Genomic DNA, 14,810 nt, shown 5'->3' with positions numbered 1-14,810 from the left:
ACATATAAGGAACCTGGAAAAAAACAAGTAATACTCAAATACTAATTAACACGAGAGCAAAGGTAGAACCAGAACCACAAAAAAAAAAAAAAAAAAAAGGCAAACATAAATACACACCTTTCAATAATATCACTTAACATCAATGGCCTCAATGCCCCAACCAAAAGACATAGGTTTGCAGACTGGGTTCAAAAGTAGGATCCTATGATTTGTTGTCTCCAAGAAACTCACCTTTCTACAAAGGATGGACATTATCTTAGGGTGAAAGGTTGGAAAACGGTGTTTCAAGCAAATGGGCCTAGAAAACAAGCAGGGGTTGCTATTCTAATATCTGACAAGGTAGACTTCAGTCCAGCGTTAGTCAAGAAAGATAAGGAAGGTCACTTTATATTGATTAAGGGCACACTCCAACAGGAGGACATTACAATCCTAAACATATATGCGCCTAACATGGGGGCACCCAAAGTCATCAAACAAACACTATTAGAACTAAGGTCACAGATAACACCAAACACAGTGGTAGTAGGTGACTTCAACACCCCACTCTCATCAATTGACAGGTCATGGCGGGGGGGAATAAACAGAGAGGCATCTGGACTAAATGAGGTCATAGAAGGAATGGACCTAACAGATATATACAGGACATTTCATCCAAATGCTGCTGAATATACATTCTTTTCAACAGCACATGGAACATTCTCTAAAACAGACCATATATTAGGACACAAAGCAAATCTTAACAAATACAGAAAAATTGAAATAATTCCTTGCATTCTCTCTGACCACAATGGAATCAAACTACAAATCAATAGCAAGAAAGGCAATAGAGCATACACAAAATCATGGAAACTAAACAATACACTACTAAATGATGACTGGGTCAATGAAGAAATCAAGAAGGAAATCAAAATTTTATAGTCAAATGATAATGAGAACACAACAAAATCTCTGGGACACAATGAAGGCAGTTCTAAGAGGTAAATTTATAGCTTTAAGTGCCTATATTAAGAAATTAGAAAAGTCCCAAGTAAACGAACTAATGCTTCACCTTAAAGCCTTGGAAAAAGAAAAACAAGGCAAACCAAAAAATCAGTAGATGGGAAGAAATAATAAAGATTAGGGCAGAAATTAATGAAATAGAAACAAACAAACAAAAAAACAATCCAAAGAATTAATGAAACAAAGAGTTGGTTCTTTGAAAGGATAAACAAGATCGATAAACCCTTAGCAAATCTGACCAAAAGAGAGAAGACACAAATTAATAAAATTAGAGATGAAAAAGGTAACATCACAACAAATGCCATAAACATACTATAAAAGCATATACTCCACAAAGTATGAAAATCTGAAAGAAATGGATGAGTTCCTTGATTTATATGACCTACCTAAATTAAATCAAGATGAGATTAATCACTTAAATAGACCTGTAACAAGCATGGAGATCCAAACAGTTGTCAATAATCTCTCAAACAAAAAAGACCAGGCCCAGATGGATTCACTGCTGAATTTTACCAGACCTTTAAGGAAGAGCTAACACCATTGCTTCTTAAGCTTTTCCAGGAAATAGAAAAAGGAATTCTACCAAACTCCTTCTATGAAGCCAGCATCACCCTGATACCAAAACCAGGCAAAGATAGAACAAAAAAAGAAAATTACAGACCAATCTCCCTCATGAACATAGATGCAAAAATTCTCAACAAAATATTGGCAAACAGAATACAAGAATATATCAGAAAGATCATTCACCCTGACCAAGTAGGCTTTATCCCAGAGATGCAGGGATGGATAAATATACGCAAATCTATAAATGTAATACATTATATAAATGGGTTGAAGGACAAAAATCACATGATCATCTCATTAGATGCAGAGAAAGCATTTGACAAAATCCAACATCCCTTCATGATAAAAGTCCTACAGAGACTGGGAAAAGAAGGAACATATCTCAATATAATAAAGACTATTTATGACAAGCCTACAGCCAACATATTACTAAGTGGGAAAACTGGAAGCTTTTCCACGAAAATCAGGAACAAGACAAGGGTGTCCACTGTCCCCCCTTTTATTTAATATAGTTCTGAAAGTCTTAGCCATAGCAATAAGGCAAGAGACACACATAAAAGGGACACAAATTGGAAAGGAAAAGATCAAGTTATCATTGTTTGCAAATGACATGATTCTATATATAAAGGACCCGAAGACTCTACCAGCCAACTGTTAGAGTTGATCAAAACCTACAGCCACGTAGCAGGATACAAAATAAATACACAGAAATCAGTAGCCTTCATATATGCTAACAACAAACACACAGAGGATGAAATCAGAGAATCACTCCCATTCACAATTGCATCAAAAATAAATAAATAAATAAAGTACCTTGGAATAAACCTTACCAAGGAAATAAAGAATCTCTACACTGAGAACTTTAAAACATTCAAGCGAGAAATTGCAGAAGACACTAGGAAGTAGAAAAACAACCCTTGTTCCTGGATTGGAAGAATCAATATTGTGAAAATGGCAATTTACCAAAAGCAATCTACACATTTAATGCAATCCCCATCAAAATTCCAAAGGCATTCTTCATGGAAATAGAAAAAACAATCCAAAAATTCATTTGGAATCACAACAAACCTCGAATATCTAAAATAATACTGAGCAACAAAAAAGAGGCTGGTGGTATCACCATACCTGATTTTAACCTATACTACAGAGTCATAGTAACAAAAAACAGTGTGGTACTGGCACAAAAGTAGACATGTAGATCAATGGAACAGAATAGAGGAACCAGATGTAAGTCCAGGTAGCTACAGCCACCTGATATTCGATAAAAATGCCAAAAATACACACTGGAGAAGAGATAGCCTTTTCAGCAAATGGTTGGGAAAACTGGATAGATATCTGTAGAAGGATGAAAATAGATCCTTCTATCTCTCCATGCACAAGAATTAAGTCCAAATGGATTAAAGACCTTAACATCAGACTGGAAACTCTAAAACTGCTAAAGGAAAAAGTAGGGGAACCCCTTCAACATGTTGGTCTTGGCAAAGACTTTCTGAATACAACCCCAATTGCTCAGTCAATAAAACCACAGATTAATAACTGGGACCTCATGAGATTACAAAGATTTTGCACTGCAAAGGACACTGTGAATAAAGCAAAGAGGCAACCTACAGAATGGGAAAAAATCTTCGCCAGCTATATATCTGATAGAGGACTAATATCTAGGATATACAAAGAAAAAGAACTCAAAAAGTTAATAAGGAATCAAACAAGCCAATCAAAAAATGGGCTATGGAGCTAAATAGAGAGTTCTCAAAGGAAGAAACACAAATGGCATATAAGCGTCTAAAAAAATGTTCTACATCACTAGTCATCAGGGAAATACAGATTCAAACTACATCAAGATTCCATCTCACTCCTGTCAGATTGGCTGCCACCATGAAAACAAATGATCATCAATGCTGGCAGGGATGTGGAAAAAGAGGAACCCTTCTACACTGCTGGTGGGAATGCAATTTGGTCCAGCCATTGTGGAAATCAGCGTGGAGGTTCCTAAAACAGCTAAAGATTGATCTACCATATGACCCAGCTATAGCTCTCCTAGGCATATATCTTAAGGACTCATTTCCTTACAAGTATGTCCTCAACCATGTTTATTGCTGCTCAATTTATAATAGCTGGGAAATGGAACCAGCCTAGATGTCCCTCAACTGATGAGTGGATAATGAAGGTGTGGCACACTTATACAATGGAGTTCTACTCAGTGGAAGAAAAATGAAGTTATGAAATTTGAAGAAAAATGGATGGATCTGGAAAGGATTACACTCAGTGAGGTAACCCAGGTCCAGAAAGCCAAGCAGGTTCTCTCTCATATGTGGATCCTAGCTACAGATGACTGGGCTTCTGTGTGAGAAAGAAAATAGTAGCAGGGGCCAGTAAATTATAAAGGAGACATAAAGGGAAGAGAAAGGAAGGGAAGAGGGCACTTAATAGGTTGGTATTGTATATATATAAGTAGAATGATTGAGATGGAGAGGGTGTTGGGCCTTGAGAGGCCAGGACTGAGGCCTAGTGGAACTTCCTGAGCCTAATTGCCATGGCCCAGCTATGACTCAGCAGGGGGCCAAATGGCCCCTGGCCTGCTATTTCCACACAGGAAATTAGAATTCCTGCCTGTGGGCACTTAGAACTCAGCAGGGGGCCAAATGGCTCTGGCCTGCCACTTCGGCACAGGAAGTTAAGAGTCTCCTGCTCATGCGCACTTACAACCAATCATCTCAAAGGTTGCGTATGCTATTGGCCCTTACATCTCACCCCACCCTAAAGTCTCCACCTTCGTTCTCAACATTATATAAACACCCGCCTGTAACAATAACTTGAGTTCCTGCTTTGAAAGGACTCCCCACTCAGTGTCGTTTTTCTCTGGTGGCCAGGAGAGGTTAGGGTTAGGTTAGGTTTCTGGGTCCTCATGCTCATCATCCCTTCAACCCCTAGGGAGGAACCAGCAGGCCTGTTTTTCCCTTGGCACTACCTGTGTGGGAAGGAGCCCAACAGGAGGGGATATGATGGAGAATGGAATTTCAAAGGGGAAAGTGGGGGGAGGGTATTACCGTGGGTATTTTTTATAGTCATGGAAAATGTTAATAAAAATTTGATATTAAAAAAAAGAAGAACATCTATCTGTGTTAGCATAGATGACAACTTTCAACAAATCAGACTCCTTTAAGCCAAAAAACTAGGGCTGGGGAGCTAGCTCAGTGGAGCTGCTGCTCCAGCTGGAGTACCCAGGTTAGAAGCCCAAGTCACAGGGAAGAAGCTGGAAGCCAGCCTTGTTCAGCTGCTGCCACCCCAGCATGCTGGTGCTGACTGCGGAAGCAAATGCACACCGGTCAGCTTGCACGCCAATGTTAACCCTAGCTCTACTGGTAGTAACTTCAACAGCAACAACCCAGAGTCACCAACAGCAAAGAATAGGCAAACAAAGGAGAAATCCCTGGCACCAAAATAATTAGACACAGTGGCACACATCTTTAATCACAGCGCTCTGGAGGCAGAAGGATCATGAGTCGGAGGCTATCCTTGCCTACACAGTGAAATCCTGTCTCAAAAAAAGCAAAAGCAAACAGAGGCCTTCACATCATTTATCCCTTTGTGGGGTAACTCCATTTCTTGAAACTAGGAGCAGGGTGTGGTGGTCCAGGATGTATAAGAAGTTTGGAGCAGACTACTCTAGTTAAGAGATTACAATTCTAGCCTCAAAAGCAGCACAGCACCCAGTGTTGAGGTCAGCCTAAAACACACAGTGAATTCCAGGTCAGCCCGAGCTACTTCGAGACTCTACCTCAAAAAATCAAGCAAGCAAACAAACGAGCAAAACAGGGCTGGCTGGGTGTGGTGCCACAGGCCTTTAATCCCAGCACTTGGGAGGCAGAGGTAGGAGGATCACCATGAGTTCAAGGCCACCCTGAGACTAGATAATGAATTCCAGGTCAGCCTGGGCTACAGCAAGACCCTATCTGGGAAAAAAAAAAAAAAAAAAAAACACAACTAGAAACAATCCAGGGCTGCAGAGATGGTTTAGCAGTTAAAGTGCTTGCATGCAAAGCCAAAGGACCCAAGTTCTATTCCCCAGGACCTATGTAAAACCAGATGCACAAAGTGGCACATGTGTCTGGAGTTTGCAGTGGCTAGAGGCCTTGGTGTGCCCATTCTCTCTTGCTCTCTCAAATAAATAAAAATAAAATATTAAACGGAGCTGGAAAGATGACTTAGCAGTTAAGGTGTGTGCCTGTGAAGCCTAGACCCATGTTTGACTCCCCATATCCCATGTAAGCCAGATGTACAAGCTGACACATGTATAAGGTTGCACATGTACACAAGGTAGTACACATTTGGAGTTCAACTACAGCAGTTGGAGGCCCTGGTGTGCCCTTCTCTCCCTCCCATATAAACAATGTTTTCTTGTTTTGGTTTTTTGAGGTAGGGTCTCACTCTAGCCCAGGCTGACCTGGAATTCACTATGTAGTCTCAGGGTGGCCTCTGACTTAAAATGATCCTCCTATCTCTGCCTCCTTGAGTGGTGAGATTAAAGGTGTAGGCTACCACACCCAGCTAATATTCTTATTTATTAGCAATTGGGTGTGTATGGAGAGAATGGGTGTGCCAGAACTCCAAACACATCACTGGGTGCATCTGGCTTTGCATATTTATTTATTTAGTTAGTTAGTTGAGTGAATGAGAGAAAGATAGGCAGACACTGCAAACAAACTACAGATGCATGCATCACCTTGTGCATCTGGCTTATGTGGGACCTGGAGAATTGAACCAAGGTCCTTTGGCTTTGCAGGCAAATGCCTTAACCATTTCTCCAGCCCCAGATTGTTTTTTTAAATGGGACTCAAGTCAGCAATATGCCCAGCAATTTTAAAATTCGAACGTTCCAGGCTAGAGATATAGCTTGCCTTGCATGCTTAAGGCTCTGGGTTTGATCCTAAGCCTAAGCAAAAAACAACCAACCAACCAACCAACCAACCAACCAACCAACCAACCTTCAGTGTGCTCAGGTACTTTTGACTCTTGACAAATTTTTCAAGACCTGTATATTCAACTACACAATCCAGGTGAGTAGTGATCCGGTTTAAGAAGCTGCATGTACAAGATGACTCACTTTGGGAAGAGAAAAACTAGTTGATAAATGGAGACCAGTGGTTGCTGGGGTCAGATTCCTTACTCCCTTAACACTGCCATTACTGCAGGACAAGGGCCAGGCCACAGCAGGCTAATCAACAGGCCTCACTCTGCAGCCTCCTCCCCACCTCCACCCAGATTTAGGCAAGGTTCTGGCCAGGTCCCCCCCAAGTACAGAGAAGTAGCAGCACTGGGCGATCATGGCACGGATGAAAGAACCCAGGACAGGACACCCACCTCCTTCCTATTTTGAAGCTCTGTGGCAAGAGATCGATTTGGCCACCTCCTGAACCACTGGCTGCTGCTTTCCCAGTTGGCCATCTGTGCCTGTGGCTTTCATACTCGCATAAATTCAATTATGCATGGGTCAAAAATATTGAGGGGTAGAGTTTTATCTGCCTTAAACATGTACACCTTTTTTTCTTAACCACTATTCCTGAAACAATACAGTTTAACAACTATTTTCACATCCTCTACATTGTACTAGATAACCTAAGCCCTCTAGAGATGGCCTAAAGTATATGGAAGAAAGCTGGGCATGGTGAAGCACTCCTTTAAACCCAGTACTCAGGAGGCAGAGGTAGAAGGATCACCATGAATTTGAGGCTACCCTAAGACTACATAGTGAGTTCAAGGTCAGCCTGGGCTAGAGCAAGACCCTACCTCAAAAATTATGTGAGAGAGTGGGACATGTCTGTAATCCCGAATCCTCTACAGGCTGAGGCAGGAGGGGTCACAAGTTTGAGGCAAGTTGATGCAAATCAGACCTTGCCTTTTGCAGTTGCCTTCTCTTCTCATTGCTGGGACAAAACACCTGACCAAAAGCAGCATGTGAGAGGAAAGGGTTTACTTCAGCCTCAAGTTTCAAGGGAAAGCTTCATCATGGCAGGCAAAGCATGGTGGGAAGCAGCAAAAGCGAGAGGCCACATGGATGGAAGGCATCTAAGTAAGGGGCTTAGAGGTGAACTAATAAAAGGCAAGGCCCACCTGCAGGGCATACCTCCAGCAAGGCTCCATCTCCCTAACAGCCACCAGCTGAGGATGGAGCAAGAGACCCAATCACACAATCACAAACACATGAGCCTCTGGGGGATGGTTCACATTCAAACCACACTGTCTCAAAGTAAGGAGCTTGCCTGCAAAACCAACGACCTGGGTTCAATTCCCCAGTGCCAACATAAAGCCAGATGCACAAAGCGGTACACACAACCAGAGTTCATATGCAGCAGCTAGAGGACCTGGTGTGTGAAGGACTCAGGAACCAGATGGACGCCATGACAGGCTTCAGAGTCCTCAGTAGGCCTAAGTTTCTGTTTCCCGGCAAGATCTAAGTTTTTTATGTTCTGGTGGCACTCCCAGATTTTGGTCCTAGAACCAGTCCTTTGAATTATGGATATGAATGGACAATTACACTTGTCCTCTCTTGTCCCAGTAGGCACCACGAACTCCTGTTCTCTATGTAACCTAGCATGGCAAGGCTAAGACAAAAAAACAAAAACAAAAACAAAACCCCAGAGACCACAAAAGACCAGTGGTTTCATGGGAAGGAGGAGCGCAGAGGATCCGGAAAGCAGTGGATGACACTACAGTAGTGAATACATGTTATTTTATCCATCCAAGTGTACAAAGCAGAGTGAACCCCAGGGGGAACTATGAATCCTGGACAGTGATATGTCAATGAAGCTCTGCCAATGAGTGTCAGGAAGTGCGGTACAAAGGCGATGACAGTGGGGACAGGGTCTATGGGAATGCTGTAACTCTACACTTTGCTCAGATTTTTTTAAAAAGATATTTTACTATTTATTTGAGAGAGAGAGAGAATTTGGACACACCAGAGCCTCTAGCCACTGCAAACAAACTCTAGATGCATGTGCCCACCTTGTGCATCTGGTTTATGTGGGTACTGAGTAATTGAACCTGGGTCCTTAGGCTTTGCAGCAAGTGCTTTAACTGCTAAGCCATCTCTCCAGCCTTTGCTCAGTTTTATTATGACCCTAAACCTACCTTTAAAAAATATTCCAAGTGACTCCCCCCAAGCACTGAAAAGTCTATCAACTTCAGTTTGATTCTCCAGTACACTCGTAAAGCTGGCTGCAAAGTGCCCTGTGTGCACCCCTCCTCCGGCCCCATACACACAAAAGCAATAAAAATCAAGCAGAAAACAAGATCTTGTGCTGAGGACGTAATAGCTCAGTGGCTAAAGGCATTTGCTTGCAAAGCCTATCGGCCTCAGCTTAACTTCCCAACATCCACATAAAGCCAGAGATGGCGCGCACGCACACGGCAAGGGAAAAACCACCAACAAAACACTATATAAATTTAAAGACATTTTCAGCTATCATGAAAGACAAAAGTCAAATATTATGCTTTAAACAACGGGAAGTGCTGCTGAAATAATACTGGCATTGTGCTCTTGAATCACCTGTGTCAGGGACATTAGGGCAAGCTGGGGACAGGACAAACACCTGCGTCCTCCTGGGCGCTCTTACCTGCCACTCCCCCAGCCTCTGCCGTCTTCTTGACCTTCTGCTGGTCATCCCACCGCAGCTCAGAGAACCCGTCCACCTCGACGTCAGGCTGCCGGATGGAGTGGCCCACCTTCCAGAAGCAGGAGAAGTGGTACCAGTGTGGGACCTTTCCATCGAACATGGGTGACTGCAAAGCAAGCGGAGGAGGAAGAGGACTGTGAGTCTCCCACCTCAGTCTCAGGGAGCACCTCCAGCTTGTTTTCCTCCCTGTTCCCAAGACGACGATGGCCTGGTCGGTGGCCTATCAGTGTCACAGAGTTACAGATGGGTAGGAACCAGTTTCTTAGAATTCTCAAGATTTTTCCTGAAAGTGAAAACTTGTGGCTGGCTATTGCCAAGTCCATTGTCTCAGGACAGGAAGCACAGCTACAGATGGAGTCCTACAGCACAGCTCTGCCTCACGTTCCTTTTGTGGATGTCACTGCCCGCCAGTGACTTGCTGCACAGTCTAGCAAGACCTACAGGGCACTATGCCCCTCACACCTGCTGGGAGAGCCAGCTAGTGCCACAATCAAGCTTGGGCTCCAAGGGTCTGGGTGACCCAGAAAAACTGGTTAAAAATAATGTGGAACAAGACCTAGATAACCACGAGCCAGGCAGAGATGTGTCAGGCTAGCAGCAGGCAAGCCGCTAGGAGAAATCAATTCTGTGGACAAGGCAGGCCAGAAGACAGTCTGGGGCAGCAGGCGGTGGCGAGAAAGGCCACCGCACAGGGGGCACCTGTTCCCTGTGCTGGCCCAGCGGAAAGGCACCATTCTGTCTTCATGCATTTCCTTTCTTTCTTTCCCAAGCTGCTCAGCCCTGGATGGGGGACGCTATCACGGACTCAGTCCTTCCAGCTGCGCACCCCACAACTTGTCTCTGGGTAAGCACCAGCATTCCCACCTCACAGGTGAAGAACCCTGCCTCGGGAAGGGGCCACACAGGCAGTAAATGGGGGAGCCAGGAGGGGAATCTGACACCAGGGCTCTTCCACTAACAGCCTCAGAAATGCTACCTAGAACTGAACTGACCAAAGTAAGAGTACCCCCCCACACACAGCCACCTCTACAGGACACGGAAAATAGATGCCATGGAGTTGTGGGATCAGAGAAATATTTGTTTGGAAAAGTTATTACAGGTCAGACACCCCAATGAGCCACTGCTGTGAGTGGCTTCCTTTTGGACACATTAAAATGTAAGGCCAATGCCTGTCTAGGTGACTTTCTGCAAGCTCTAGGCTCTTCTCAGAGCTCAGCTCACAAACTTCCTAAGGTGCTAAGGGTCCTTTCACTCCTCCCTTCAGAACCAGTATCTCCAGATTTAAGCATCTAATAATGTCTGTCACAGGAGGCAGCAATATGTCTGTTGAATGCTAAGACTAGAGGGAAGAAAGAAACCAGGGATGGGTGAATGCTGCAGAAAAGATGGCCTCCACACCACACCAAAACGTTTCTGAGCCCACTCAACATCGGGCTCTCTGACACTCCACAGAACTTGAAAGCCCTGTACTGGCTCCAACCCTGGTCCATCTTCCAGAAGGTGGCATGTGGCTGTTGGCCCATCGTCATACTGAGTGCACACTCAGAGGACCAAATACGGAGGAGAAAAAAGCTATAGGAAAGCTCAGGACTGAGAATAACTGGCGGAAAGGAAATAGACCAAGTTCCTAAGGATGCTGGCCTCCGCCCCTGGAGCATAAACAGGCAGGGTATACGATCCAGGGTGTGACCCACCAAACAGAGAACCAAGCAAAGCCCTAGGGCACCAACAACATACATTTCCTTCCAGATAAAGCAGGCCATGCCTCCTGCCTGCAACCCACAGATAGACCTTACCTAGGAGAGCTCAAACCCTCCCAAGATCTGACCTGAGTCAAACAGTTGAGAGGAACCATTCCCCCTCCCCCAGGCTTCTCCAAAAAGAGTTCCAGGAAACAATCCTCCTATACAAATGTAAAAGAAGATATTTAAATGCACCAGCCCACAGGCTCAGCCTAGGTTAAAACTGGACTCAACCCCAACGACAGAAGAATCACCCTTACTGTGAATAATTTCTATAGTTTCTTTCACTATTAAGTAAACCTGACGAAGGGTCCAGAAGGCTAAACTATCTGGGTCACCCCCCCCACACACCATTATCCCTTGCCCTTCCCCTTCCTCTAGACAGCAGTGTGGGTCTTGTCTCTGTTCTGCCCACTAAAGTCCTCTGGCCAGCTAGTGAGGCCAGTGGATGTTCTCTTTCCACGGGGGCATCCTAAAAAGCCCAATACAATGTGTAAAGACCATGAAGGAAATGGATTATACTGGAATAATTATGTAAGTACTAAAAAGGCCAAGTGTAGAGCCAGCAGGGCGAGGTGGCACAAGCCTTTAGTCTCAGCACCCAGTAAAACTGTGGAATATGAAGCTAGTCTGGGGCTATAGTCAGACCCTGCCTTGAAAACCAAAAACAACAAAAAGGCCTGGCAAGGTGGCCGAAAGCTGTGATCCCAGCCCTTGGGAGAATCAGGACTTTGAGACAAGCCCAGAGTCTCAGAAAAACCAAGGTAACTCAGAGAAAACTTTACTTCACCTTTCTTTCTTTTTCTTTTTTTTTTAAATTGTGTTTGTATTTTTTTGTGCGTGTATGTGACACAGTCTTGATATGTAGTCCTGAAATTCAACTATGTGCATATCTTTATTTATTTCTGAGAGATACAGAAATAGGCAGAGAGAGGGAGAGAGAGAATAGGCACACCAGGACCTCCAGCTACTGCAAACAAACTCCAGATGCATGTGCTCCCTTGTGCATCTGGTTTACATGGGTCCTGGGGAGTCAAACCTGGGTCCTTTGGCTTTGCAGGCAAGCGCCATAACTGCTAAGCCATCTCTCCAGCCCCTTTCTTTCTTTTTCAAGGCAGGCTCTCACTCTAGCCCAGGCTGACCTGGAATTCACTGTGTAGTCTCAGGCTGGCCTCGAAGTAACTGCAATCCTCCCCTACCTCTGCCTTCCGAGTGCTGGGGTTGAAAAAGGTGTGTGCCGTCACGCCTGGCTGTACTAGCACCTTTCTTTCTTTCTTTTATTAATTTTTTAAAAAATTTATTTGAGAGAGACAGACACAGAAAGACAGATAGAGGGAGAGAGAGAGAATGGGCGTGCCAGGGCTTCCAGCCTCTGCAAACGAACTCCAGACGCGTGCGCCCCCTTGTGCATCTGGCTAACGTGGGACCTGGGGAACCGAGCCTCGAACCAGGGTCCTTAGGCTTCACAGGCAAGCGCTTAACCGCTAAGCCATCTCTCCAGCCCTACTAGCACCTTTCTAATAGTACAGTAATTCTTCATGTGGTACCACTGGTGACCAAAATCCCAGTAACTGCTAAGACTTTTTTACTTTGCTGCTTACATTCACGACCAGGAAATAATGGATTTAATTTAAAGGTTAAATGAGGATATACAGATGTGAGGTTTTTATCATCTCAACTCTTCACTACCCAGACCCTAGGCTGAGAACCCCTGCAGTAGCAGTGAGAACTCCAGAGCAGGTCGCTCCACACCTCCAGGTTAGGGTCCAAAGACCTGAGCAGGAGACAGGGCTTAGCAAGTAAGCCTCAATGCCTAGGCCCCGCCCACTTCATTATCTCCATCTTCCTGCCCTACTTTGGTGAATATGGGCTCTTAATCAAACACACACTTGGCTGGGCTATCTTGGGCTCTTCATCTGGGCACACTGCCTAGCACCCAGCTCCATCAGATACCACCCACCCAGTAGAGCAAAGCTTGCCAATCTCCCTCTGAAAGTTCCAAAGGATGGATTCTGTGTCATCTTTATGAAAATCTTTATATCCATCATCACTAATCTCTAGATCAAATTCATTGTCCTTGTACCGTGAACGTAAAAGCAGTAAAGATGTGTTAGCAGTACCTGCTCTGTGTGTGTGTGTTTGCGGGTCTCACTGTAGCCCTGGCAGACTTGGAAGTCACTCTGCAGCCCCAGGCTGGCCTTGAGATCTAGGGATCTCAGCCTCCCAGGTGCTGGGCTCATAAAGGCGGGTACCTGTGGTTTTGTTGATCAACGGTAATTGCATTCATTAAGTACCTGGAACCTAATTTCCACCTAATAAATTTCCCAAAATAAATACCATGTCAGGCACTGAGCTAGGCAGGCCTGGAGGGCACCAAGATGACAACTGCCATAGCAGGAAGTGAAATCACAGACATGCAGCTGGTGCCCAGTGGATTAATACTGTCGTTCAACTCCCGAAGTACGGAAAACCATTGAGGGCTATCAGTCCATTACTGAAACACACTTACAGCATCCGGGCAGCAAGGGAAATCAATGACTTTGGCCATTAGCACTGAACTTGGTAACGGACAGTGTATGGGGGAGGTGGAGAGGCACAGAGCAGGCGAGGGCCACAATTACAAAGAAAGACATTAGCAAACCACTAGTCCAGGAGGCAGGAAACCCTGGTACAGGCAGGGGCCTTTTAGCCCACCTCTCTCAGTACTCCCCAGCTCTTTCCCGGCCCCTAAACTTTCTGGGGAACATCTGACGGGATCCTCAATGTTCCAAAAAGTCTAGTCTTACTCAGACCAGACAGCTGCAAAAGGACCGAGAATGTCTGTGTGCCCCTGAAAAGATTGGGGAAAATACTTCCAACCATTAATTAGGCCCCAAATGAATGCGCTGTACAGAAATGGCACTGTCTTGTATAACTGAAAAAAAAAAAAAACCGAGCGTGTAGAAAGGATAACCAAAAATAGGCTTAAAGGGGAGAAAAATCCTCACATGCCAGTCCTCTCCATCCACGTAGGACAAAAAAAAAAAAAAAATCTTCTGCAACAAGGCCGTCCAAAATCAGAGGCACGCGCACATCTCCCACCCCCACCTAACACCAGGGGGAGGTGAAAGAACCGAGAACTCTCCCACCACCCAGAAACATAGAGCGAAGTGGCTCTTTTATGATTATTTTTTGTTTTTATTTTTTACAAGGCCAGAAGCCCCGCCAGCTGCAGACCCTTCATTTCCCGGGCAGGATCAGCGAAAACCGCCGGGTGGGCCTTACGGAAAGGGGGCAGCAGTGCCGCAGGCCGTGCAGGCTCCGGGGCGGGTCTTCCTCGCCCTCCCGCCCTCCCCGCCGCCCGCCTGGCCCTCGGGGTCACGGCGACCCCCTCGCGGGCGAGAGGGACCCAGGCCAGCCTCGCGCTCACCGAGCCCGGCCCACCCCAGCCCCCAGCCCAGGCCGCACCTGCACCATGATGGCCATGCGCAGCGAGTCCTTGGGGATACTCTCGCTGCATTTCTTGCAAGAGGCGCGGCCGCTCTTAGCGTACTCCGCTCGATAGAGCCGGTCCCGAGCCTCCGCCATCCTCCTGCTCGTGCCGCCGCGGCTCCCGCAGCCCGACGCCGCCGCCGCCGCCGCCGCCGCCGCCGCCGCGGACTCTCCGCTCCCACAGCGCGTCCGTTTCCCTCCCGCAGGCGCGCGGAGACGCTCGGGATTGATTGCTGATGCCTGGCGGCGGGAACGACCCTCGGCGCGCGCCGCTGGGGGCGGGGCCGCGGACTCACGGGGCGGGGCCGGCGTCTGCGCCTGCGCGTGCTGCTCCAGCGGCGTCTGGGACGAGGCGGCGCGG

At 45.9% G+C, this 14,810-nt stretch overlaps 1 protein-coding gene across 1 annotated transcript in view; it reads right to left on the bottom strand.

Moving 5' to 3' along the window:
- Parp1 (poly(ADP-ribose) polymerase 1) overlaps positions 1-14,584 on the bottom strand; it is a 44,286-nt gene extending 29,702 nt beyond the window's left edge. The window contains exons 1-2 of the mRNA XM_004653256.2: positions 14,426-14,584; positions 9,177-9,342 (exon numbers count right to left, since the gene is read on the bottom strand). Of these exons, the coding sequence (XP_004653313.2) occupies positions 9,177-9,342; positions 14,426-14,545 (286 nt within the window). The 5' untranslated portion in view covers positions 14,546-14,584. The remainder of the gene's footprint in view (positions 1-9,176; positions 9,343-14,425) is intronic.
- Between the last annotated feature and the right edge of the window lie 226 nt (positions 14,585-14,810).

This window comes from Jaculus jaculus, chromosome 1 (assembly GCF_020740685.1).
Source record: "Jaculus jaculus isolate mJacJac1 chromosome 1, mJacJac1.mat.Y.cur, whole genome shotgun sequence".
NCBI classification, from domain to species: Eukaryota; Metazoa; Chordata; class Mammalia; order Rodentia; family Dipodidae; genus Jaculus; species Jaculus jaculus.
This window is presented reverse-complemented; position numbering and strand designations above follow the sequence as displayed.